The 27,148-nt window shown below is 44.9% G+C and overlaps 1 protein-coding gene across 2 annotated transcripts in view; it reads right to left on the bottom strand.

Moving 5' to 3' along the window:
- QRSL1 (glutaminyl-tRNA amidotransferase subunit QRSL1) overlaps positions 1–27,148 on the bottom strand; it is a 146,748-nt gene that overhangs the window by 41,160 nt on the left and 78,440 nt on the right. For both annotated transcript variants that reach the window (XM_077289629.1, XM_077289631.1), the window contains 3 exons: positions 13,772–13,947; positions 13,582–13,694; positions 9,322–9,514 (listed from right to left, as the gene is read on the bottom strand). In XM_077289629.1, the coding sequence (XP_077145744.1) occupies positions 9,322–9,514; positions 13,582–13,694; positions 13,772–13,947 (482 nt within the window). The remainder of the gene's footprint in view (positions 1–9,321; positions 9,515–13,581; positions 13,695–13,771; positions 13,948–27,148) is intronic.

Below are 27,148 nucleotides of genomic sequence, written 5' to 3' on the forward strand. Positions count from 1 at the left end.
AATGAGTTCCCCACCACGAGTAGGTCGTCTAGATAGGGAACTATTAGGATGTTCTGTTCCCGTATGTGGGCCATCACCTCTGACATTATTTTCGTGAATACTCGAGGAGCGATAGCTATCCCGAAGGGGAGAGCTCGGAATTGGAAGTGTTTGATCTCCCCCTGGATATTCACTGCCAGTCTGAGATATTTTTGGTAATCTCTGTGTATGGGCACATGGTAGTACGCGTCTCGTAAATCTAAAACAGTCATGAAACACCGAGGAAAGAGTATTCTTACGCAAGATTTTATTGTTTCCATTTTGAAATGTTGTATCTCCAAGAAACTGTTTAGTTTTTTGAGATTTACGATCGTTCTGTACGATCCGTCCGGTTTTTTCCGGAGAAAGAGGGGAGAATAGAATCCCGTGCCTCTTTCCAGGTATGGAACTTCTTGCAATACGTCTTTCTGGATTAGGCTCAGAATTTCCTTCTGGAGAGCTGACTGTTCGAGTGACTGTTTTTGAGGCGTTACCATGAAAAAATTGCCGGGAGGGACGCGAAATTTGAATTTGAGGCCTTCTCGTATAATGCCTAAAATCCAAGGGCTGTTTGAAATTTTTTCCCAGGCTGGAAGAAACTTCGCTAGTCTCCCTCCGTCCCGGGAAGTACCTTCATTGAGATTTTTTGTTATCTGGAGGAGGGGTTTTGTTGAACAAGAAGCCCCTGTTTTTGTTTCTTCTGTCTTCCCATCCTTCTTTATTTCCTTTTGGAGGTCTTCTGCGCATGAACTTTCTGTTCCGAAAGGAGCGCCTATATGACTGGTTGGGGAACCCGGGAAAAGATTTCTTTTTATCTCCCGCTTTGTCGAGGATGTCGTCCAACGTAGACCCGAACAGGAATTCACCCTCGCAAGGTATTGAACAAAGCTTGGTCTTTGTCTGCAGATCCCCCGGCCAGCACTTCAGCCACAGGGCGCGTCTTGCGGCGTTTGAGAAGGAAGCCGACCTGGCTGACAATCTTGCTGAGTCCACCGAAGCGTCCGCCAAAAAAGCTGCTGCTCCTTTCATCATGGACACTGATTTTTGTAATGTCTCTCTTGGGACTTTCTCTTTTAGTTGAGAATCCAGATGCTCAAGCCATACCATCAGAGCACGGGCCGTGCATGTGGCTGCGATGGCTGGCTTTAGGCCCCCTCCTGCCGCTTCCCAGGAGTTTTTTAAGAAGGTGTCTGCCTTTTTGTCCATTGGATCCTTCAGAGTACCCATGTCCTCAAAGGGCAGGGCGAACTTTTTAGAGGCCTTTGCTATGGCCACATCCAGTTTAGGTGCCTCGCTCCAAAATGAGCAGGCTGGGTCATCGAACGGGTACTTTCTCTTGGGGGTCAGGAGTACTTTCTTGTCTGGTTTCTTCCACTCTTTCTTGATCAAAGCATGAATTTTTTCATTTATTGGAAATACTCTTCTTTTCTTTTGTTCTAATCCGCTGAACATTATGTCCTGTGCTGTTTTTTTAGGGCGTTCGTCTACCAGACCCATAGTTGTTCTGATGGCCTTTATCAACGCGTCCGTCTCCTCGATGGGGAAGCAACTGCGTCCCCCCTCTGATGATAATGAGGAGGTTTCGGACGTTGATAAATCGTTAGAGTCAGAAGTTTCATTTTCTGATTCGTCTATACTGGACTCAGGAGACTTATGACCTGATCTATGTTTTTTCCTCGGGATTTTAATGCTTTTGAGGGCATTTTCTACTTGATTTTTTATAAGAGTTTTTAAGTCTGATGCGAACGCCGGAGATTCCTCCTGGATGGTTTTTTCTATGCAGGGCCCGCATAGCTTCTTCTCCCACGAGGAAGATAGCTCCTCCGAACATATCGCACACACTTTGTGTTTTGATTTGGCTGTACATTTCCTTCCCTAAGAGAGAAAGAAAAGTAATCTCGTATTATGTTACCACTTCCACGTGGATCACTCACCCTTTACGGCTAAGAGATACCGTCTCTGGCCTCGGGACTGTGTCCACTGGTTTTGTCGCTGGCCGAGTATTTCCTCCAGAGACTCGACTGCGTTGAGACCCTGATCGTCCGCTGCTGCTGCGTTGCTGGGATGAAGCGTTCCCCTTGCGCTGATGTTGTGAGCGCGGACGCGGTACTTGTTCGGGTGATGATTGTGCACATTCCTGTGCCTCTTGTGGTTCTTTGCCGCTCATAGTGGCTACGCGCTGCGTTTTGCCAAAAGAGAGGGTTTCCCACATTTTCTCTGTTGAGAACGCCGTTTTTTAAACTTGCCGCCGGCAGAAGCGGTCATCTGCGCATGCGCGCGCGTCACTTCCGGTTTCGCTGCACAGGCGTCCTATAGGGAGGATATTAGTGGGGACGCCTGTGCGCGCGTTTCAACGTTCCGCCCGCCCGTACTTCCGGTTTGGGCGGCGGTTTAGCGGTGATCTGCGGCGCTTATGCGCCTCTGTAATGGTAGCGTAGCCGCCGCTACCCCCATGCACCGATTAGCGGTGTAGAGGCTGTAACGGTGGCCGCCGCCACCTGCCTCTTTCCTCCCCCCTTTTTTTTTTTTTTTTTCCTTTTTGAGGAAGACAGGCTCGGACCTCTTCACTGCCTTCCCCTGCAACACTCACCCGCAGGGCCCGCCGACCCCCGTGGTGGTGCCTCAGGGTCGGATGAAAAGGGGGGAGAAAACCTACTGGACACAGCCGAGACAGGGCGCCCCCTGTCAGGAACCGGCCGGCCAGCACCCTGGAATCCCACGAAGAATTCTTTAGGTACGTGCTGTAGGTTCCCCGTCAGGGACAGGAAACCAACTGATGTGGGAGAGAGGTACGCCATTTTTCACCTGTAGGTTTCCTGTCCCTGGGGGCGGACCCCTCTCTCCGTGGTGCCATCATGGGGATAGAGAAAACAGCTTATTCGGAGAAGAAGAGGTGAGCGCTACCACCAGTCTTGTCTCATGCCAACTGTAAAGCATCCTGAAACCATTCATGTGTGGGGTTGCTTCTCAGCCAAGGGAATCGGCTCACTCACAGTCTTGCTTAAAAACACAGCCATGAATAAAGAATGGTACCAGAATGTCCTCCAAGAGCAACTTCTCCCGACCGTCCAAGAGCAGTTTGGCGCCCAACAATGCCTTTTCCAGGATGATGGAGCACCTTGCCATAAAGCAAAGGTGATAACTAAATGGCTCATGGAACAAAACATAGAGATTTTGGGTCCATGGCCTGGAAACTCCCCAGATCTTAATCCCATTGAGAACTTGTGGTCAATCATCAAGAGACGGGTGGACAAACAAAAACCAACAAATTCAGGCAAAATGCAAGCATTGATTATGCAAGAATGGACGGCTATCAGTCAGGATTTGGTCCTGAAGTTGATTGAGAGCATGCCAGGGAGAATTGCAGAGGTCTTGAAGAAGAAGGGTCAACACTGCAAATATTGACTTGCTGAATTAACTCATTCTAACTGTCAATATAACCTACTGGTACTCATAATATGATTGCAATTATATTTCTGTATGTGATATAAACATCAGACAAACACTAATAAAAACCAGAGGGCAGCAGATCATGTGAAAATTTAATTTTGGTGTCATTCTCAAAAATTTTGGCCATGACTGTAGTGTGACGGCAGCCTTACACTGGACGCTGTAAAGTTGTTTGCGGGATTATTTAGGGGGCGCCATGTCACGCTTGGAGAGCCTTGATGTGCTTAAACAGTGGAAACCCCCACAAGTGACACCATTTTGGAAACTAGACCCCTCAAGGAACTTATCTAGATATGTGGTGAGCACTTTGAACCCCCAAGTGCTTCACAGAAATTTATAACGTAGAGCCATGAAAAAAAAAAAAAATTCCCAAAAAATTTTAGCCACAATTTTTTTTAAAATTTTCACGAGGGTTACAGAAGAAATTGGACCCCAACAGTTGTGTAATTTCTCCTGAGTACGCAGATTCCCCATATGTGGGGAAAAAAAACACTGTTTGGGAGCATGGCAGGGTTTGGAAGAGAAGGAGCACGGTCACTTTTTCAAAGCAAAATTGGCTTGAAATGAGAGCGGATGCCATGCCGCATTTGGAGAGCCCCTGATAAAGAAACCACCCACAAGTGACCCCATTTTGTAGACTAGACCCCCAAAGGAATTTATGTAAATGTGTCATGAGCACCTTAAACCACCAGGTGCTTCACAAAAAATTAAACGTTGAATTGTGAAAATAAAAAAAATACATTTTTTACACAAAAGTAATCTTTTTTAATTGTTACAAGGGTAAAAGGAGAAAATGGAATCCCAAATCTGTTGTGCAATTTCTCCTGAGTATGCGGATACCCCCTATGTGGAGGAAAACCACTATTTGGGCGGACTTTGGAGTTTGGAAGGGAAGGAGTGACATTTTGGAATGCAGACTTTGATGGAATGGTCTGCGGGTGTCATGTCGTGTTTGGAGAGCTCCTGCTGTGCCTAAACAGTGGAAACCCCCCACTAGTAATCCTATATTGGAACTGATCTAGCGTATTCTTGGTACGTGAATTTTGAGGTGGCATACGTGAGTTAGGTAGTGTACATCAGGTAGTAATATATGAGTAGTGTAGAGTGCATCAGGTTAGCATATGAGTTGTGTGGTTTAAGTCAGGTTGGCATATGCGAGTTGTGCAAGTCAGAAATAAATGTATTAGTTCATGCATGAGTGGTAGACTCTAAAACAGTCTTTCATATGCAGACCAGGTTTGGCAGGGCAGATTTTACACTCATAAATCATGTCTTTTCATATCCCCCTTCTGTAACACACTTTGCACCTTTTTTTCATCCTTCCTCTCTTTGCAGTTTGAGGGACCCCACCAAAGAAATGTTGGCCTGGTACACTGGCCTTGATCACTACTTCCTGGAACTGAAAGATGGTCCCGGTCTGGCCTGTACATCGTGATAGTACGAAGGCATTATACATTGCCATCTGTAAGATGTGCACGGCCAGCGTCTTGTACCATACCATGGCTTTTCTTACGGTACTGTACGGCTGGAGGATTAAACCAGAGAGATCAACTCCCCCCATGGTCTTGTTGTACCTCAGTACACAGTGTTGTTTGAGGACCTGTGTAGAGGTACCTCGTACAGAGCTGGTAGTGCTTCCATCACCATGTATGGTGGTCAAAAAAAGGACACCCCTCTTGTCCGTGTACTTGACCACCAGCATGTTGCCGCTATTGGGCTCTGGCCTCGCCCTTCTAAACAGCTGCCATCCTAGGGAAGCCTCTCTATTTTTTGTGGACAGTACTGTAGGCTCCTGTAACTCACGAAGAGAGGGACTTGAACAATGGGATGCTGGTATAAAAGTTATCTACATAGAGGTGATAACCTTGATCCAGCAGTGGATGCACCAAATCCTACACAATTTTCCCACTCAGTCCCAGTACAGGAGGGAATTCAGGGGATTGAATCCAATTGTCCTTCCCTTCATAAACCCTATACTTGTGGGTGTAGTTTGTACAGCTTAAAGGTACCTTCACACTAAGCGACTTTACAACGATAACGACAGCGATCCGTGACGTTGCAGCATCCTGGCTAGCGATATCGTTGTGTTTGACAGGCAGCAGCGATCAGGATCCCGCTGTGACATCGTTGGTCGTTGCTGAAAGTCCAGAACTTTATTTCGTCGCTGGATCTCCCGCTGACATCGCTGAATCGGTGTGTATGACACCGATCCAGCGATGTCTTCACTGGTAACCAGGGTAAACATCGGGTTACTAAGCGCAGGGCCGCGCTTAGTAACCCGATGTTTACCCTGGTTACCATTGTAAAAGAAAAAAAAAAAACACATACTCACATTCCGGTGCCTGGCGTCCACTTCCCTGCACTCCTCCTGCATCCTGTGTAAGTGCCGGCCGTAAAGCAGAGCGGTGACGTCATCTGTGGGAGATGCCGGAGATGTTCGGCGCTAACACAGGATGCAGGAGTGCAGGGAAGCGGACGCCGGGCACCGGAATGTGAGTATGTGTTTTTTTTTACTTTTACAATGGTAACCAGGGTAAACATCGGGTTACTAAGCGCGGCCCTGCGCTTAGTAACCTGATGTTTACCCTGGTTACCCGGGGACTTCGGAATCGTTGGTCGCTGGAGAGCCGTCTGTGTGACAGCTCTCCAGCGACCACACAACGACTAAACAGCGACGCTGCAGTGATCGGCATCGTTGTCTGTATCGCTGCAGCGTCGCTTAGTGTGAAGGTACCTTAATTCTGTACTTGGCCCTCTTACTAGTCAGGTATTGCCATAATATGAGCCTCCCCTTGAAATTGGTTAGGGACTCATCCAAGCAAATATCCCTTTGGGAGTTGTACACCTCAGCAAACTTGTTGCTGAAGTGCTCAATGACCGGCCGAACTTTGAAATGTCAGTCAAAGTTGGGAGTCGTCTCAGGGAGGACATTGTGCACTATCACCGCAATGCAAGAATTTGTGGATGGCCTCATACAAAACGTCAACACTCCAATATTGCCAAATTTATGGCTTCTTCACTATTCCTATGTGAAGAATCAGGCCTCAAAACTTCATCATTTCTATGGTGTCTACAGGGGTCTAGTCGGCAAATGGTGAATCAGATTTTGGGATAAAAATTGCTGGGCATACAAATTTGTTTGCAACACTATGACATTTACAAAATCTTCAGAGAAAAAGAAAAAAGTTAATTTCTGTGAGGCTGGTGGTGTTAGATTGGATTCCTGATTGCACCACAAACAATCAGGAATCCAACTTGACACCACCAGCTGTGGATCATGATTTTCGGGAGGTGAGGTCCATATGGGGTCAGGAACGGTGAATGCTGGATCAATTTCTGCCCAGGGGCTTCTGCGTGGTGGTTCTATATCGCTAGAGGAAGAGGAGGAGTAGTTGGAAAAATAAAAGAAGGTGAAATCCTCTTCCCCCACCGTCAGTGTCGGTGGTAAAAAAAAGGGTTTGGGATGAGCGGGATGACATTTTTTTCATGTATGTGGTGTCTGTGTGTGTATCAAATTTTATTCAGGTGTGTTTATGAGTGTTTAGTGTTAACTTTTTTCTGTTATAAATAAATAAATAAATAATAAAAAAAAGAGAATATAGAAAGAAAAATATAAAAATGTGGTAAAATAAAAAGCAAACTTACTAAACGGACGTCAGTATAAAAAAAAACAAATTACTGAGAATCCACAACTGACATTGAACCTGATTCAATTCAGTAAAAAATTATACTACTAGTCGACGATTACTACATTATATTTTAGGTTCCCTAATCTAAATTTTTTTTTTTTTTTTTTTAAGAATCAAGAAATAACTCCCAACAACTGGAGGTTGATCACTGATGTGTCTCAGAGATTAGCACTCAATGGCTGTAGGACGCACGGATTATTCTTTTTTTTCAGCGCTGACACAAACTCAATTAAGTAAAAAATACTGTAGTAGTCTACGATTACTAAGGTTTATTTTTACTATCCCTAATCTAATCCTAATCAACTAATCTTATTTTTTTTTCTCTTTACTGACACTAAGGGTACCGTCACACAGTACCATTTACATCGCTACGACGGCACGATTCGTGACGTCGCAGCGTCGTATGATTATCGCTCCAGCGTCGTAGACTGCGGTCACACGTTGCAATCAAGGCGCTGGAGCGATGCCGAAGTCCCCAGGTAACCAGGGTAAACATTGAGTTACTAAGCGCAGGGCCGCGCTTAGTAACCCGATGTTTACCGTGGTTACCAGCGTAAAAGTAAAAAAAAAAAAACAGTACATACACACCATCTGATGTCCGTCAGGTCCCTTGCCGTCTGCTTCCTGCTCTGACTGAGATCCAGCCGTACAGTGAGAGCAGAGCGCAGCGGCGACGTCACCGCTGTGATCTGCTCTCACTTTCCGGCCGGCAGACAGTCAGAGCGGAAAGCAGACTGCAAGGGACCTGACGGACATCAGATGGTGTGTATGTACTGTTTGTTTTTTTTACTTTTACGCTGGTAACCACGGTAAACATCGGGTTACTAAGCGCAGCCCTGCGCTTAGTAACCCGATGTTTACCCTGGTTACCAGCGAACGCATCGCTGGATCGCTGTCACACACAACGATCCAGCGATGACAGCGGGAGATCCAGCGACGAAAGAAAGTTTCAAACGATGTGCTACGACGTACGATTCTCAGCTGGGTGCCTGATCACAGTAGCGTGTCAGACATTGCGAGATCGTAACGATATCGCTAGAACGTCACGAATCGTGTTGTCGTAGCGATAAAAATGCCACTGTGTGACGGTACCCTAACTCAATTCAGTAAAAAATACTGTACTAGATGACGATTACTACAGCATATTTTTACTGAATTGAGTATATTTTTATGTAATCCTATTAACTATCTAAATGATTTTTTACTTGATTCTTTTTTCACAAAAACAAAAAACAATCGGAGGCCAGGTCAGTGATGTTAGTCACCGACCAGCGCTCGATGGCTGTAGAACGCACGCACAGATGTGTTGCAAAAAGGGGACAAAAAAAAAAAACACACAGGGACAAAAAAAGTCCTTGCCACAAAAGAGCACAGGGGTGGGGAGGAGTTGTGGGAGACTAAGGGATGGAAGGGGGGAGAGGGTGATTAGGGAAAGATCAGGCAAGGATCAGAGAGGAATCAGAAATTATTTTTTCTTCTTCACGGGGATCAGCAGGAACATAGGCAAGTTGCAACGATCTCGGTGATGGCACTGGGTTCTGTGGCATCAGCACGGCACACGGACGGACAGAGTGACTGCCCTGTACAAATCCGAAGCTAGACTGAGGATGTACAAGGCTGTAACTTACAGGTCACAGTGCATCTGTGCGCTCTGATTGGTGTGATATAGTCAATCGCACCAATCAGAGCTGGCCCTGGTGACGCCGTGGTTGCCACACATCAGCCTATGATCAGTGCCCTTACAGCACCGATCCTAGGCTGGACATCAGTGTTTCAGGCAATCTATTTGCCTGAAACACTGAGAAACGCTGCGATTGGCTATTCAGCATTGAACAGCCAATCATAGCGATCGTAGTTGCGGAGGGTGGAGGGGGGCATCGCCACCCCTGGACAAAGGCATGATGTTCCCTGATTTGAGAAACAAAAGGGACTATCATGCGATCGCCGCGCAATTAGTTGCGGTGGTTGCATGATTGACATGATGTACATGTACTGCAACGGTCAGGAAGTCCTTCCCGGGCAGGAAGTCCTTCCCGATCATGACGTACATGTACTGCAAATGTCGGGAAGGGGTTAAACAGATGTAAATATGACAGTAAAGCATGTCAGAAGTTACAAGTACCAATTCTATAACCTTGTTATTGTGAAATGAACTAATATTTACCATATTCCAGTCCATCAAATCGAGCCATATTTGAAGCGACTTCAGCTGTACACAAGACATGGTAGCAAACAATAGAATAGCGTGTGTGAGGCATTGAAACCTCAACCACTCTGGCTCCAGCATTTTCCAACATATCTGCTGCTTTTGTCCAGAGAGAGAGTATTTCTGTAGATAATCCTGGGGCATGATATTCCTTTAAAAAAAAAAACAAAGATAAAAAAAACACACAGAAAAGTTCCAGATTGCAAAACAATAACTCATTTAGACTGATATAGATGCAAAAACACCAAAAAATGAAACATGCCGTTTTCTTTAATGCTCTGCTTCTTAGCGTTCATGAACTTGTAAAAGCGCTCTATAGAGTAGATTCAGGACTTTGGGGGATTATTTCTCCATAATACAGCTTGCAATTAAACTTTTCGCACTACTATATCTCTCAAAATTTGGGAGGAAAGAAACACATTAAGAAAAAATAAGGTACAGTATAGACACAAAGTGGATAATTGTGGTACTGACCCTTTGAGTTCATTTGTATGGACCAACCAAGGGCAGTAAACGATCACCAATTAGTGTACGTTTACCCATTATTGGCCATTTAACAGTCTGAGAACACAGGCTGACTGCAGTCAACGATGCTGAGTGTGCAGAGGCTGCCATTGTTCTCGGCAGTGCAATTCCTTTACATTTGCACAAAACGATGCGCCAATGAGAACGATGATCTTTTATGCTGCGCAACAAATAATTTCACCCACTAAACAACTGTTTTGCTCGATCAGCGGGTGATGAGCAGCCTGATACACTGGCAGATCATCATGAAACAAGGGATTTTAAGAAAGCTGGTTCATGGTTCTATTTCAGTGTAAATGCAGCTTTATTCTATATAGACTTTTACTTGTCAGAACAACCTCTCAAACAAAAATTGTGTTCCAGAGGTTGTATAGGGTGATGTACTTTTGTCAACAGTTTTAAAAGCTTTAGCAAACTGGTTTAGTTTTTTTTTTTTTTTTTTAAGCTGGTTGTCCAAAAGGTAGAAAAAAAATCAAGTATACTAACATAAAACATATACAAGACTCAATTCAACATTAGCTGATGCAGTGGAGCAGCTCAGGTGGGCACCTAAAAGACTTGCTTTACAGACCTTTCGCGATGGTATGCCATACCAGCAGGTGACACAGGCATCAAGAAATAACCTCATAAGTCACAGTGCTACTGGTATCCCTGCTAAGGCTACAACTTGTAGGGATTCACGCTCTAAGGCACTAAAGTTCAACCAGTCACCAGATTCTCGTGTCAAAACAATGTGAGATTTTTTAAACTCCATAAACGTGCAGTTTTTTAAATGAAACACAGCCTTTTCCCAGCACACAAAATGGCTATTGTCGATTGCAACCAGTGATACTTACAGTTTGGTGCACACAACCTGTGCAGTCTCCTCTCAGAGAGATTCTGGCTTGTCTATCTCCTGCACCTACACAACCCTCACTGTTCAGCTCCCCTAGCTGACTAACCAACCAACAAACACAGGGCCTGCCTGTAGACACAGATAACTAGGTGCACGTAATTGGGACTAGGTTTTAACCTTGTCCTATCTGGCTTTCCTACATACCCTTCCCTCTGCCCAAAGTTGGAGGCTGGGCATGGTCTGCCAACCCCCAGTGGCTACATAGCATCAGTCTAATGTCCTAAAAACACCGTTTTGGAATGCTTGGACCTGGTAACTCCGAGAACCTGCTCCTGTTCGTGTGTACCAATTTCCGCCAGTGCTGTTTATGTGAAGCTGCCAAATTTCCTACTACTTTGACACCCACAATGTTGATTTCTGACTGTGCCAACCAGCAAGGGATTTCGAGTGGGTCCCTATTCTTCCAGGGTTTTAACACGTTTCCATAATATATCGGAAGGGTTTTCTTTTCTCTGGTCGGTGTACTTTATAGTTGATCTCTCACCTCCACCACCTCAAGGGCCACTATATGCCACTTGATAAGGAACTTATTCTCAACTGTGGGCACTAACACAAGCACCTGATCCCCAGGCTTAAACTGTTTTACTCGAGCCAACCGATTATTCTCCCTGGATCGTGCCTTGAGGAGGTACTCTTTTACCTAGCCTCTCACTGTGGTCCCTCGACATAACAGATCCCAGGGAACAACATTTCATACACTTACATTTTCCAGAGTACCTTACCAATAAGTCAGAGCTGAGCAGCCCAAATTTGGGAGTCCTGGTCAGGGACATTGGCATCAGGGAATGATCCAAAGCCCCCTTTCTAGCTAGCCCATTGAAAGGTAATTCACTATTGACGTCATGTGACCTTGTTAGCCGACTCCTGGCGGCTAACTGGACTACTGGGCCCTACAGCTTCAGCCCACAAATCTCAGAACAACAGATAGTTACGTCAAATAACAATAGCATGCAAAAAGTCTTTGACCACTCTTACTTTTTCAGACATGGAACCAGTGTCTGTGTGTATGTTGACCTGGGCCATGGGATAGTTCTTGGCATCTTCATGGATACACCTTACCACCTCCTTCCCAGGGACTAGCACATGGAAGGTGTAGCTTTTACTAGGGTCACCGAACTCCCTGAGCCCAAAAGTTTAGTCACAGTAACAATGTTCACCTAGCACAGCCTAGAACCTTTACCAGGGTGGATTACGTCACTGCATGTGGGATGTCCAAAATATAAGAATCCCATGGGTTCTGATACCAGCAGACGATGGGCTGATATATGACCTGGGGCACAACACTTCTAATAGACTGAAGGTACGAGATGTACTCCTTGAACCCAAATCTGACCCCTACTAGTCTTTTGGTGCCCCTCAGACGTGGTTTCAGGTCCCTTCTTCTGTGTGTCCTAAAAATGTGACCTCAGGCTGTATGACTGCTCAGGGTGTACTCCACTGCTAAGTATCTTTCCAGGTCATCTGTATTCTGGGGATCTCATTGGGAAACCCAGCATTGCATGGACCTAGTTAGTGAGTGGATAAATTGGTCCACTACCATTCTTTCCCCCATCTGTGCCAGAGTGTAGGTCCTAGGCTGCAGCCATGTTCGCACCAGGTGTAACAGGTTGAACATCTGGGACCGAGGAGGCTTCCCTGTTTGGTAGTGCCAGAGGTGCACCCATTGTGCCGGGACTGCCAGGTCAGAAAGTGCAGAAAGTGCAGTCTCCTTGGCCCGGATAGCTTTGGTCAGGAGAGCCATCTGCTGCTGAAACTGTTGCTGCTGCTGTAGTATTTGATGTTGCACCAGAACCAATTGCTTAACAAGCTCCTCCATGCTTTCAAACTCTGTTCGCAAAGCTGTAGATGTCTTTACCCAGGATGCTCGGCTTTCAACTGTAATCCCCTGTGTTCTTTGGGACTAGGCTCACATTCTCCACCAATTGAAAGACTCACGCCTTCAGGTAGACACTAGACTTCACACAGGCACCGCGTTCTTGTGTCAAAACAATGTGAACTTTATTGAACTCCATAAACTTGCACAGTTCTTTAAAATGAAACACAGCCTTTTCCCAGCACACAAATTGGCTTTTGTCCATAGTAACCAGTTGTACTTGCAATTTGTTGCACATGACCTCTGCAGTCTCCTCTCAGATTCTGGCTTGTCTCACTCCTGCTCCAACACAACCCACACAGCTCCCCTAGCTGACTAAGGCTACGTTCACATTTGCGTTGTGCGCCGCAGCGTCGGCGCCGCAGCGCACGACGCAAACAAAAACGCAGCAAAACGCATGCACAACGCTGCGTTTTGCGCCGCATGCGTCCTTTTTTTAATTGATTTTGGACGCAGCAAAAATGCAACTTGCTGCGTCCTCTGCGCCCGGACGCATGCGGCGCAAAACGCAAGTGCGATGCATGTCCATGCGCCCCCATGTTAAATATAGGGGCGCATGACGCATGCGGCGACGCTGCGGCGCAGACCGCAAATGTGAACGTAGCCTAACTAACAAACAATTGAACACAAGAGTCTGGCCCTAGAAATAGCTAGCCAGGTTTGCGTAATCAGGACCCCCAGTGTAAAGTTTTAACCTTGTCCTATAAAGCTTTCTTACAATCTTGTGTGTTTTTCAGTTTTTCTCTCCATTTTTTTTTTTGAAAGAATATATCAGTATTTATAGAACAAGCAAATTCAGGTGTCCACGATAGATACATATAAGGCAGAAATTCCACATTCAAACACATCTTTGTAACTAAGCTACTGCAAAGACCATCTGGATGGTTGCGGAGAACTAGGTTGGCATTCAGGAGATGGGTATTACCTTTGGAATTCCTACACAAAGCTTAGTCACATCAATTATATCAGGAAGAGTGAATGGCTGGAAGTGATCTTGGATTGTTGTTGAGTCTTGTGGATCATGACCAGCAAGAACCCCTACAAGGAGAAGATGTTTGTTAATCTGGAGTAAAAGTAACACGTGTAGTTTGCAGTTACATATGTAGTTATATTACCTAGTACAGCTGCAGCATCATCCACACATCTAGCTAAAATGCCAGGTACATCCATAGAATTTACCAAAGGAATAAGTCCATGGCGGGACACAAGTCCATATGTTGGTTTCAAGCCCACTATACCACAGTGAGATGCTGGATTCCGAGTTGATCCTCCTGTGTCAGATCCCAGTGCCCTGTTTAATAATCATGAAGTTTAAAGGTCATTTTTTCTGTATATTAAAATAACAAAAACCATTTATACTAAAAAAAACACATCAAATTTAATTAATTAAAATTAAAAGGGAAATATATAAGTCTGTAGAGAAGTGTTTGTTTACTTTTGTACATGTTGTAGCTATTTATTTTGAACTCCCCTGGGAACAGCTATAATAAAGATGTACAATTTCCTCTTGTATTGTATGCATGGATATTATAACAGGGCGTTAATGGATGGGCATAGTGATGAGCGAAAGTGCTTGACTATAGCGCTATCCTAGCAGGCTCGGGTGTTATCCAAGTATCGCGAGGGCTTGAGTAATATGTTCCAGTCCCCGCTGCAGCACATGTGGGGATAGCCATTTTATAAGGCATAACAACAAGTTAAAAAGAGGTTATATAGCACTTTGTAAGTTAGAAGCCCAATTGGGAAAATTGGAAAAATAAGCAGACAGGGAGTTGCCAGCTACCTATCTGTTCTACCAAGGGCCACTCTACGCCAGCTCAGAGTGGTCACAGACCACTCCTGTGGCTTCCGATGACATTAAATTGACAGAGTAGCTTTTTCTCTTCCTCTCTGCTCTGTCAACGGGGTGTCACTGCCAATGTCATGCTGATTGATGGCTGGTTCTCCGCAGTTAGGCAGTGGAAAGCCGGCTGTCAATCAGCGTGATATCAGCAGAGACATCTCATCAAAAAAGCACACCAGAAGAGGAAGAGCTTCTCTATTGACGTGAGACCAAATTAAGTAAAAGAATTTCAGGCAGAAGTGACCAAAAATTATTGTGTTTATTATTTAACAGGCTACAGTCAGGACGGCACTTGTTAGGGGAGTAAAAAGGCCAATTTTCCAGGGCCCCCTCTGTCATAAGAGCACCCAAAGTTTGAAGCAGAAACTGCACAGATAACGTTAATTCTGATTTATCACTGTAGTTTTCGTTTCCAAGATTGAAACTGCAGCAAGACATTTTTTGTTTACATCATGTCACGTGACATTATCTCACCAAAGGTCCTTTACACTGTGGGAGTCTAAAGGAACTGAAGAGGAAGATACAGAAGACAAACTGGTATGTCCTCTACAGTGTGTGTGTGTGTGTGTGTGTGTGTGTGTGTGTGTGTGTGTGTGTGTGTGTGTGTGTGTGTGTGTGTGTAAGGGAGGCAACACAGGTTCAAACTACGAAGCCGGAGGCAATGATGGAGAAGTCAGACTGAATGGGTAAGCAGTAAGCAGCCCGGATCGATAACGAGAGACAGGACAGAATACGAAGATATGTATTAACGGATGCTAGCACGCTAGGAACAAATGTTCGGGCAAGGAGTGGTGGGAGGAGCTGCCTAATATTGACCTTGCTGGCACAGAATAGGATTGGATACATAATCTCTTCAGAACACAGCAGGGTTGAATTTCTGCAGAATCTGGCCACGTCCCACTAAAGCCAAATAGAAACCACATGCAGATGCAGCAGTGCTACAAGAAGCAAACGCAGCAAGACATCCTGACACGAGGAGAACCCACATGGTGACCACATTGAGTAGGGCAGTGCTGAGGAGGTATACGTGTTACCGCTGTGACAGAACTCCCCAGGCACTCTTTCTTGGTCAGTCAGACGGAGAAACCTCTCCAAGATGACAGGGCCACATATATTCTCCACAGGTTCTTAGGATCTTTCCTCAGGTCCAAAGCCCTTACAGTCCACCAGACAGAAGGTCCTCCCCGAAACCTTTTTTGTATTCAAGATCACCTCGAAGACAATCGAGGGACCATCAGGAACAGTGGCAGTGAAAGTAGCTTGAAGCTTTGAGAAGCGACTCAAGACCACTGGCTTCAGGAGCGAAACATGAAAGGCATTTGGGATCCGTAAATTTGCCATGAGTTGAACACAGTAGGTGGCACATGTTAAGGAGCAGAAACTCCTAAACCCTTCATCCAATTTTAATGTGGATACCCTCAAATGAAAGCTGAAAATCTGAACTTCAACTGCATCTGAATTGTTTTGTTTAAAAGTCATTGTGGTAATGTCTATAACCAAAATTAGAAAAATGTCTCTGTCCAAATATATATGGACTTAACTGTATATATATCATATATATATACACACACACACACAGTATATATATATATATATATATATATATATATTTATATATAAACACACACACACACACACACACGCACACACACACACACACTGTTCAAAGAAATAAGGGGAACACAAACAACAGAATATAACTCCAAGTAAATCAAACTTCTGTGAAATCAAACTGTCCACTTAGGAAGCAACACTGTTTGACAATCAATTTCACATGCTGTTGTGCAAATAGAATAAACAGATGGAAATTATCGGCAGTTATCAAGGAATATTGAATAAAGGAATGGTTCTGCAGGTGGGGACCACAGACCACATCTCAGTACCAATGCTTTCTGGCTGATGTTTTGGTCAACTTCGAATGTTGGTTGTGCTTTCACACTCGTGGTAGCATGAGACGGACTCTACAACCCACACAAGTGCCTCAGGTAGTGCAACTCATCCAGGATGGCACATCAATGCGAGCTGTGGCAAGAAGGTTTGCGGTGTCTGTCAGTGTAGTGCCCAGAGGCTGGAGGTGCTACCAGGAGACAGGTCAGTACACCAGGAGATGTGGAGGGGCAGTAGGAGGGCAACAACCCAGCAGCAGGACCGCTACCTCAGCCTTTGTGCAAGGAGAAACAGGAGGAGCACTGCCAGAGCCATGCAAAATGACCTCCAGCAGGCCAAACATGTGCATGTGTCTGAACAAATGGTTAGAAACCGACTCCATGAGGATGGTCTGAGTGCCCGACGTCCACAGATGGGGGTTGTGCTCACAGCCCAACACCGTGCAGGACACTTGGCATTTGCCACAGAACACCAGGATTGGTAAATTCGCCACTGGCGCCCTGTGCTCTTCACAGATGAAAGCAGGTTCACACTGAGCACATGTGACAGAGTCTGGAGATGCCGTGGAGAGCGATCTGCTGCCTGCAACATCCTTCACCATGACAGGTTTGGCAGTGGGTCAGTAATGGTGTGGGGTGGCATTTCTTCGTAGGGTCGCACAGCCCTCCATGTGCTAGGCAAAGGTAGCCTGACTGCCATTAGGTACAGAGATGAGATCCTCAGACCCCTTGTGAGACCATATGCTAGTGTGGTTGGCCCTGGGTTCCTCCTAATGCAGGACAATGTCAGACCTCATGTGGCTGGAGTGTGTCAGCAGTTCTTGCAAGATGAATGGATTGAAGCTATGGACTGGCCTGTTCGTTCCCCAGACCTGAATCCGATACAACACATCTGGGACATCATGTCTCGCACCATACACCAATGTCATGTTACACCACAGACTGTCCAGGAGTTGGCGGATGCTTTAGTCCAGGTCTGGGAGGAGATCCCTCAGGAGACCATCCGCCGTCTCATCAGGAGCATGCCCAGGCATTGTAGGGAGGTAATACAGGCACGTGGAGGCCACACACACTACTGAGCATCGTTTCCTTGTCTTGAGCCATTTCCACTGAAGTTGAATCAGCCTGTATCTTCATTTTCCACTTTGATTTGAGTATCATTCCAACTTCAGACCTCCGTGGGATATTACTTGTGATTTACGTTGATCATTTTTAGGTTTTATTGTTGTCAACACATTCCACTATGTAATGAACAAAGATTTACATCTGGAATATTTCATTCAGTGATATCTAGGATGTGGGATTTTAGTGTTCCCTTTATTTTTTTGAGCAGTGTATATAAAAAATGTGTCATTTTCCAAGACCCGTAGGGTTTCCGTTTTTCGTGATCTGGGGCTGGGTGAGGGCTTATTTTTTGCGTGCCTAGCTGACAATTTTAATTATACCATTTTGGTGTTGATTCAATATTTTTTTCGCCCGTTATTGCATTCTGATGCCATATTGCGGTGACCAATAAAACGTAATTCTGGCATTTAGACTTTTTCGCTACACCATTTACAGATCAGAATGATTCTTTTTATATCTTGTAAGATTGCACTTACTGAGTGTAATGGGGGACACTCATTTGGCAGCGGATTAACGTAGTCAGGCACGGGTTTTCACTTTAACAGTCCATGTGGTTTATTATGAAGTCATAAGCCACAGAAATATGAACGACAAGCAAACAGTCTTTACATCAATCTTCACATCATAGTATACGGCTTTGAAACGCGGTCACTAAAACACGCCGAACCTCTGTGTCCAGTTATCGTGGGTGACCGCACGCCATACAGTTCATTAATGTCCATGGCGCACAACAAGCACCAACATACGACACTATGGTTGCAGTCTCTAATCATGCTGGACCTTATTCCGTCCTGTTACCATGGGCGACTGCACGGTTCCCCATATGCTGGGTTACCTTCTAGGAGCTCCTGCTCCATACGCTGACTCCTGTCAGTACTCTCTCAGTGAAGCTGCCGAACTGGGATCACCGTCCCGGGCAATGCCTTGCCAAACGCTGACTCCTGTCAGTACTCTCTCAGGGAAGCTGCCGAACTGGGTTCACCATCCCCGGCCATGCCTTGCTCACCAGGCCACCTGACAGTCCAGATCCTCAGACGGGCTGTAGCTTCCCCAAACGCAGTGCCATCACGGACTCTGCACACCTGTCCTCTCTGTGTGCTATTCAGGACGTCCATCCCCATCTGGGACCGTCCAACACACAGGCACCCAGGTCCAAGGCCTCCCCCATGTGCTCTTCAGGGATCTAGTCCTACTCCCAGGACCTCCCAACACAGAGACCCTCCAGGACCTGGCACACAGACTACTCAGGTCCATCCATCTTTCTTCCATGTGACCCACATGGTCACATTATATACTTGTAGCCACTCCCATAAGTGGGAGGTGGCTAGTTCAACCATTACAACTACAGATATGCCTCCATGCATATCCTGAGGAGCACATGCAGCGGCCCCTAGCTGTAACAGGAGTCACTGCATCACAATCTTGATAGATGGAGCGATTCTGAACATGGCAATACCAAATAGGTGTATTATTTTTTTTTATTCTTTTATTTTGAATGTGGCGAATATGGTGTGATTTGAACTTTTATAATTTTTTTAATATTTTTAAAAACATTTTTTTCTTTTTTACTTTTTGATCACCTCTGCTACACACAGGCGATGATCAGATCGCCTGTGTGTAGCCGGAATGTTCACTTGCTATTAACGCCGACCGCTCGACGGCACTCATAGAAATCCAGCAATGACAACCACAGGGGTCTCCTGCAGACCCCGAGTTGTCATGCCAACCCATCAGCGACCTGCGGTCATGTGACACGGGCGCTGATGGGCGTGATTACTGATGCGCTTCCGGCGCAATCACATTAAATGCCGCTGTTAAGAGATTGACAGCGGCATTTAACAGGTTAACAGCCGCGGGTGGATCGCGATTCCACTTGCGGCTCTTAGGGGCACATGTCAGATGTTCAAAACAGCTGATATCTTCCGGGAAAGATGTGGGCTCAGAGACGGAGCCCACACCAAAGGGAGGGATACGACATGCCCAGTACATGTACAGCCCATGTCGTGAAGGGGTTAAAGAGGACTAGGATTCATTACCCGACATGACAGTCTAACTTCAAGTCTTCCAGGGGGACGTAACACACTGCCCCAGCACCGATAGATGAGGCATCTACCTCTAAGAGAAACTGCTTGTTGGGATCGGGGTGATGCAGCACTGAAGCACTCCTGAATGCCTCTTTCAAATGCTGGAAGGCTGACACGGCCGACTGAGGCATTGGCCCGTTTCTTGGTTAAGGAAGACAGATAGGTGCCATAAGGGATGACAAGTGCAGGATAAAATTGCCTGTAGAAGTTGGCAAAACCCATAAAATGCTGGATGGCACACAGATATCTTGAGGATGGGTCCAGTATAGAACAGCAGACACCTTTTCTGTATCCATTTTGAGACCTTTGTTGGAAACAATGTAGCTGAGGAAAGGCAAGGAGGTATTTTAAAAGACCCATTTGGACAATTTGGCAAATAAATTGTTTTCTTGGAGATGCTGCAGAACTAGACAGACGTGTTTTCTGTGAGAAGGTAGATCCGGGGAGAATATCAGGATACAGTCTAAATACACAACCAAGGAAACAGAGGAGATCCCGGAAGATGTCATTAACGAATTCCTGAAACATGGCAGGTGCATTGCACAGTCTGAAGGGCATTACGAGATACTCATAGTGATTGTCACAGGTATTAAATTAAGTTTTCTATTCATCGCCCTTACGGATACAAATCAAGTTGAAAGCCCCTTGCAGATTCAATTTATAGAGGATCTTAGCACCACAGATTCTGTCAAATGGCTCAGAAATCAAAACCAGGGGGCACATGTTCTTTATGGTGATTTTGCTAAGACCTCGCTAGTCACAAAGAAGAAGCCGGCAGCGGCAGGAAAAGAGAACTTATGGATGAATCCCTTGGCTAAATTCTCTTGGATGTAGTCAGACATAGCTCGAGTCTGAAATTGAGTTAGGGGATACAACCATTCCTGGGGTGGTGAAGTGCCAGGAAAAAGATAGATGGGAAAGTCTTAAGGTCTGTGGGGTGGCAGGATCTCAGCCTTCTTTTCAGAGAAGACATCAGAAAAGACATGATAATAGATGGGCAGCGAAGCAAGGTTCGAAAGCAAAGGAGGCAAAATATTGGGCGTGACCCTGGGTAAGCAGTTGGAAGCACAGTGCGGTCCCACAATGAAGTACCTGACCGAAGGACCAGTCAATAAATGGCATGTGTACACCATGTAAGGTCCAGAAGAACAGAATTCACAGGTCTGGGTAGTACGTAGAAGGAAATCCTCTCAGTATGCAGGACTCCAATGCGCAGCGTGACTGGTGGAGAGAGGAATTGAACATGTTCTGCCAGAAAATGTCTCTCAATGGAGGCAATAGTCAGGTGATGATCCAACTGTTGTGTAGGGAGCTGAAGTTGGCAGACCAGATCCACATGAATTAAGTTGCCCACGGAGCCAGAATCCTGATGGGCAGCATTGGAAAAGGGCTTCCCTGCCAGGTTAAGGTAACTTCAGACAATAGCTTTGGAGAGCAATTACTCTCACCTAGGATCATGTCTCCAGCCAACCCTGGGTGTTGGAGTTTACCGGTCTCACAGAGCACTAGTGAACAAAATGTCCTTTGCCTCCACAGTCCATATAAACATTCTCTCAATACCTCCACTGTTCCTGTACAGAAAGTTTGGCTCTCTCAAAAGTGAATTGGCTCAGTGGCTGGTTGTGTAACTTGCGTTAGCATAGGATCTGGAAGTTTGGAGCCAGTCTGGGTGATCTTGTAGCATGAGGAGACGCTGAAGCTTGTTCCGGATATCGCTAATGAAAGCCAAGACCTATCCTAATGGCCAGGAGTATAAGGGCATCCAGAGAGGATGGTAGGTCTCTGCCAGCCAATTCATTCTTGATTCACCCAGACAGACCCTGTCAGATGTTCGCCACCAGGTCTTCTTTGTTCCAAGCCAGCTCCGCCGCCAAGATATGGAAGCATAAAGCGTACTGGGCAAAGGCATCCATGTTCTTCTTTAAAGACAACAGGGATGAAGCAACAGAGGATGGCCTAGAACCTCAAAAATCACAAGCAACATTTCCAAGAACCTCTCAACATTGCGGATCTCCGGACCTCCACGCTCCCAAATAGAGTTTGCTCAAGCCAGGGCTTGTCCAGATAGAAGAGACACCATAAACACTATCTTGGTCTGGTCAGAAGGAGAGAGGTGAGTGTGGAGTGTATATTGGATCTGACATAGATTACTGAAGTTGTGGTTCTCCTTGGGGTCTCCATTGCAGTGGGACATTAGTGGAAGCTAGAGCTTAGCAGCTCCACAGAAACTAGAGCATTAGGCAGTTCCTTCGGAAAGCTTGACTGTCCAAAGGAGGATGGACCAGATGTGGCAGAGGCGGAAGGCAGGGAGGACATATCCTGTAGCTGGGAAGCCATCACATTGCTGGCCTGCATCAGCCAGTACTGACACTCACGCTGAGAGCAGACTTCCTCATACAGTACTTGTACACTTGATTCGGGGACCCTGGGTTACGATTTGTCAGCAGAATCCATAGCCTGAACGTGGTTCAACATTGGTGGGTGTGGACCCCCTGCCAGTCTTGTCTGGAGGGGCATGACTAAGTCTTTACTGAGTGAGCATGGTCAGATGGTCCGAGGTCGGGGCAGGTAGCACGTATTCACAATAAAAAACAGGCGTCCGGAATGAAGAAGTCAAACTGAGTGGATAAAGCAGGCTGGGTCAATAGCGGGAGACAGAATACAGAGATACAGTCATGGCTGAACGTGTTGGCACCCTTGAAATTGCTCCTGCAAGAAATTAAGTATTTCTCTCAGGAAATTGCAAATTCGCAATAATTTCACACAAAACCCCAAAACCGGTCTGGACAAAATTGTTAGCACCTTTCAAAAATTGGGGTTAAACAACTTTGTTTCAAGCATGTGATGCTCGTTCACGCTTGTTCACACTCACCTGTGGCAAGTAACAGGTGTGGGCTATATGAAAAGCACACTTGAAATCAGATCAAACGGGGATAAGTTGACTCAATCTTTGCATTGTGTGTGTGCCACACTAAGCATATAGAACAAACAGAGGAGAAGAAAACTGTCTGAGGATTTGAGAACCAAACTTGTTGAACAATAACAATCTCAAGGTTACAAGTCCATCTCCAAAGATCTTTATGTTCCTTTGTCCACGGTGCGCAACATACCGGTAATTAAGCAGTTGACAACCCATGGCACTGTAATTAATCTCCCTTGACGTGTACGGCAGAGAAAAATTGATGAAAGGTTGCAACTCAGGATGGTCCGGATTGTGGATAAGCAGCGCCAATCAAGTTCCAAAGAAATTCAAACTGTACTAGGCTCAGTGTGCATCATTGTTACCACAAACTATCCATCAACATTTGATTGAAATGAAACACAATGGCAAGAGATCCAGGAGAACCCCGCTGCTGACACAAAGACATAAAAAAAGTTAAGACTGCCAAAATGTATGTGAATAAGCCAAAATCGTTCTGGGAATGAGTCTTGTGGACAGAGGAGTCACACAGTGAAGGACACAGTACCGACAGTCAAATATGGTGGAAATTTAAAGATGTTTTGGGGCTGTTTTGCTGCCTCTGCCATTAGGTGCCTTGACTGTATGCAAAGCATCATGAAATCTAAAGATTACCAGTAGTGGTTGGAGGAGTTGCCTAACATTAAGGCTTCTAGCACGTAATATGACTGGGAAACCCATCTCTGCAAGAGAAAGCAGTGTTAAATTCATGCAGAGACTGGCCACATCATCCCTAAAGCCAAATGGAAACCACATGCAGATGAAGCAGTGCTGAGGAGTGCTGCAAGAGGCCAACTCAGCGAGAAGGCATGACAAGAGGAGAAGCTGTATGGTGAGAATGGGGAGTAGGGTGTCGCTGAGGAGGCATGCAAGTTACCGCCGTGACATACGCTACTTTGGTGCAATACTTTAGAACTGTACTCAAGTCCACGACTGGAGCAAATTTCTGCCAGAGGCAGATAAGTGGTGAGCACCTTTTAATGAATATGCACAGGGAAAGGCCAAAGGGTGCCGATGACCTGGAAGTAAAGCCAGCACACATGTGCATTATAGTACTTTGCTCTGTCCTCAGCAAGGCAAAGAGAATTGTGCTGGCGCAGAAGTGTGATAGGTGACACTGTGTGGAAGACATGAGGCAGGGAAGGCGGATGGATTTTGCCATGAGAGACGAGGTGCTAGATCAAGACCAGAGATGTCCACAAGACAGGGCTGAAATACATGGGGGTATAATAAGTCTTTTTTGTGCTATGCAGATTGGATTGGGGAATACATACAGCATACTAGAATGCTATAAATGAGGCGGTGAAGATAGTGGTTGTACGTTATATTGAGGAAACCCGGTGAAAGGTTCCATTTAACAGATAAAATGTTTGAACCCCTTCAAGATGGGTTCCCATTTTAGTTTTTTCCGTTTCCGTTTTTTCCTCCCCTTCTTCCCAGAGTCGTAACGCTTTTACTTTTCTGTCTACATAGACATACAATGTCTTGTTTTTAGGGACAAGTTGTACTTTTGAATGGCACCATTCATTTTAACACATAGTGTACATGAAAATGTGAAAATAATTCCAAGTGTGGTGAAACTGAATGATTTATTTTTATCAATGAACAAAAGGCAGGGTCTGTACCAAGCAAAAATTTCAAAGCAGACTGGGGTTTCAAAATGTACTGTTCAAGCTCTTTTTAAGAAGCACCAAGAAATGTGTAATGCTGAATCCTATAGACAACGCGGACGGCCAGTGAAACTTACAGAGGTTGTCGACTACATTCCACAATGCCCCACCTATTTAAACCTTGTAAAAAAGAAGTATTTTTGTAAATACCTCTTCTCTTGTTGCCAGAGTCACGTGATGCCGAGTGAGCAGTCAGCGATAGCGATGCTCACAGGCAAAGAAGACAACAAGAGGTATTTACAAAAATACTTTTTTAACAAAGTTTACCGTAAATCGGTGAGGGCATTATAGAAAGTAGTGGACAACTCCTTTAATACAGCAGATCAAAAGACAAATCATGCTTAATTTTCTTCACAATTGAAGTTATGCTTCAATATGGGCATCATGCAGTTAGAAAAAGCTGCACATCTACCAAAGGCATGGAGTGATGGTAGCATCTTTTCTTTCAACATAGAGCAGGACATCTGTGAATTCATGATACAATCAACTAAATGTAGCCCCCCCGACACAAGCAGCACTTTGTAGGTACACAAAAGGACACTCCCACCAACATGTTACACTGTAGGCATAATGCATATTTCTAAATGCATAGCGCCTACAGTGAAACAGGACTGTGTCACTAAGCTTATGTGGTGTTGCATGAGTGCTCCTGGTGTCAGGAATCTACATTTCATTGATTGCGTCATGAATTCACAGATTTACCGCTCTTATTGAAAAAGAAGATGCTACATCACTCCATTTCTGTGACATAAGTACACTTTTTCAACATGACAAAACACACATCTGTTACATTTCTGAGAAAGAACGGGGTGAAAGTGATTCAAAAAGTCAAGTATGCCTCCTGATCTGAGACCAACCAAAACATCTATGGAGAAACTGAAGCAACAAGTTGAACATCTCTCTCTATCCAGCATCCAGGCTCTTAAAGGGAAGGTACCGCGTTTGTAGAACATTAATAAATCAATGTAATGTAGCATAACATGCTGTTATAACCAAGTTTTGAATGCATATGAAACAGATTTCATGTGCTATAGGAGTTTAAAAAAGGCACTGGGGGCTGACATCTTGCATTCAGATTGGCCTACCGCCTCAACGCATTAACCTAACTATCCCTGTGTGGCCTATTAAAAAAAAAACAAAAAAACCCCCACATAATCAGGTTCCTCGCATCATGTTCTCATACACTTTATGCAGTTAATAGCACTCTGTGTCTGTACTGCTACATACTTAGGCAGTTAACTGGTTCATGCAGCTTTACATGAACACCCGAGCCTTACACTATGGCTGGTCCAAATAACTAAAGCAATTGTTACCATCCACCTCTCGTGTCTCCCCTTTTCCTCATAGTTTGTAAGCTTGCGAGCAGGGCCCTCATTCCTCCTGGTATCTGTTTTGAACTGTGATTTCTGTTATGCTGTAATGTCTATTGTCCGTACAAGTCCCCTATATAATTTGTAAAGCGCTGCGGAATATGTTGGCGCTATATATAAAAATTATTATTATTATTAGCAGCACGACACTATCAGTTTCATAATACAGCACCCCATGGTCATAGGAGATAACAGATGGACTCCAACCCTATCTATTGTAATTGAACTGTCACTGCTGCGAACTGGGCACGCCTCTGTGGGCTGCACAATTCACAGTAGTGGGCATGTTCTGCTGCCATGTTCATGGAGCCCTGGGATCTGCTAACATAAGCAGTACTGCTTCCAGCAGAACAGATCCTAGATTGATGGCTGAGGGGAGTAAAATGCAGGAGAAAAGTAAGGGCTGAATAGCAGAGACATCAAGGAGGAACAGTGTACCATTAACATCATCATAACAGGAGCTGTCAGCTGCTGGCAGGAGCTGTGATTAATCCCTTAGTAAGATAAGATAAGGAGCTGCAGGTCTGCAGTGAATGGTCAGACACTGTGGAGGGGGGGTGAGAGAATCATGTAATCTGGGTGAGAGAGACTGATGGGAGAGAGAGACACAGTAACTGCTGGTGATAGCAGATCACAGGGCAGTCACCCACAAAATGGCACTGCCCTGTGATACTAATCTTCATTCTGCCCCAGGGATACTAGACCACCCAAAAGGGGAGGGAAATAGTGAGGTCAGCAGTTACTGCCCCAATTTTGCTGCTAACAGTAATGCTGGTAAGTCTTACTATAGCTGATTAAGCTCTAGAACTCTAGAACAGAAAAGGCTCCCTTTAGTGGTAAATATATATATTTGTAAGACAATATATAATATTTTTCATACAGAAATGTTTGCAAACAATGCAAACATTGCATTAATACATTTTTAATTACTATTTTAAGCTTAATTTCACAAAAAAACAAACTATAAGAAAACTGGTGGCACCTTCCCTTTAAAAAGGCTGTTCTTGTACAATGGAAAAAGATTTTTCAATACATCACCAATTTCTCCATTTCGTGCCTACAAGACCTGGTGATGTCCTCAAAAATAATGGAGCAATTTGAGTAAAACTGAAGATTTTGCAATGAAAGTTATATTAACCTTGCTTTCATGCTATGGGCTAAAAAAACGTTCTATGAAACAGTCTTGTCAGAATTGTGGAAACTGTTATTGTATTCAGTGAGGCATTAATAAAAATCTTACTTTTCAAAAATGGTGTACTCATTTATACTGAGCACTTAAAATGACCTTATCCCAATCAGCAAATAAAAAAATAAAAAATTGTAACTAATAACACACTAACCAACAAGTAGCACAGAATGGTACCAAAAAGAAAAAGACTACAGCTTGGTGAAACAAACCAATTCTATTAACTTTTTTTTTTTAAAGTGAACCTGTCAGCAGGATTGTGCACAGTAACCTACACACAGAGGCAGGTCGGCGCCATTATATTGAAAAAAATGATACCTTGGTTGATGAAATCCGTCTTGTGGTTGTTATGTAATCTTTATCCTCAGT

The sequence above is a fragment of the Ranitomeya variabilis genome, chromosome 2 (genome assembly GCF_051348905.1).
Source record: "Ranitomeya variabilis isolate aRanVar5 chromosome 2, aRanVar5.hap1, whole genome shotgun sequence".
NCBI classification, from domain to species: Eukaryota; Metazoa; Chordata; class Amphibia; order Anura; family Dendrobatidae; genus Ranitomeya; species Ranitomeya variabilis.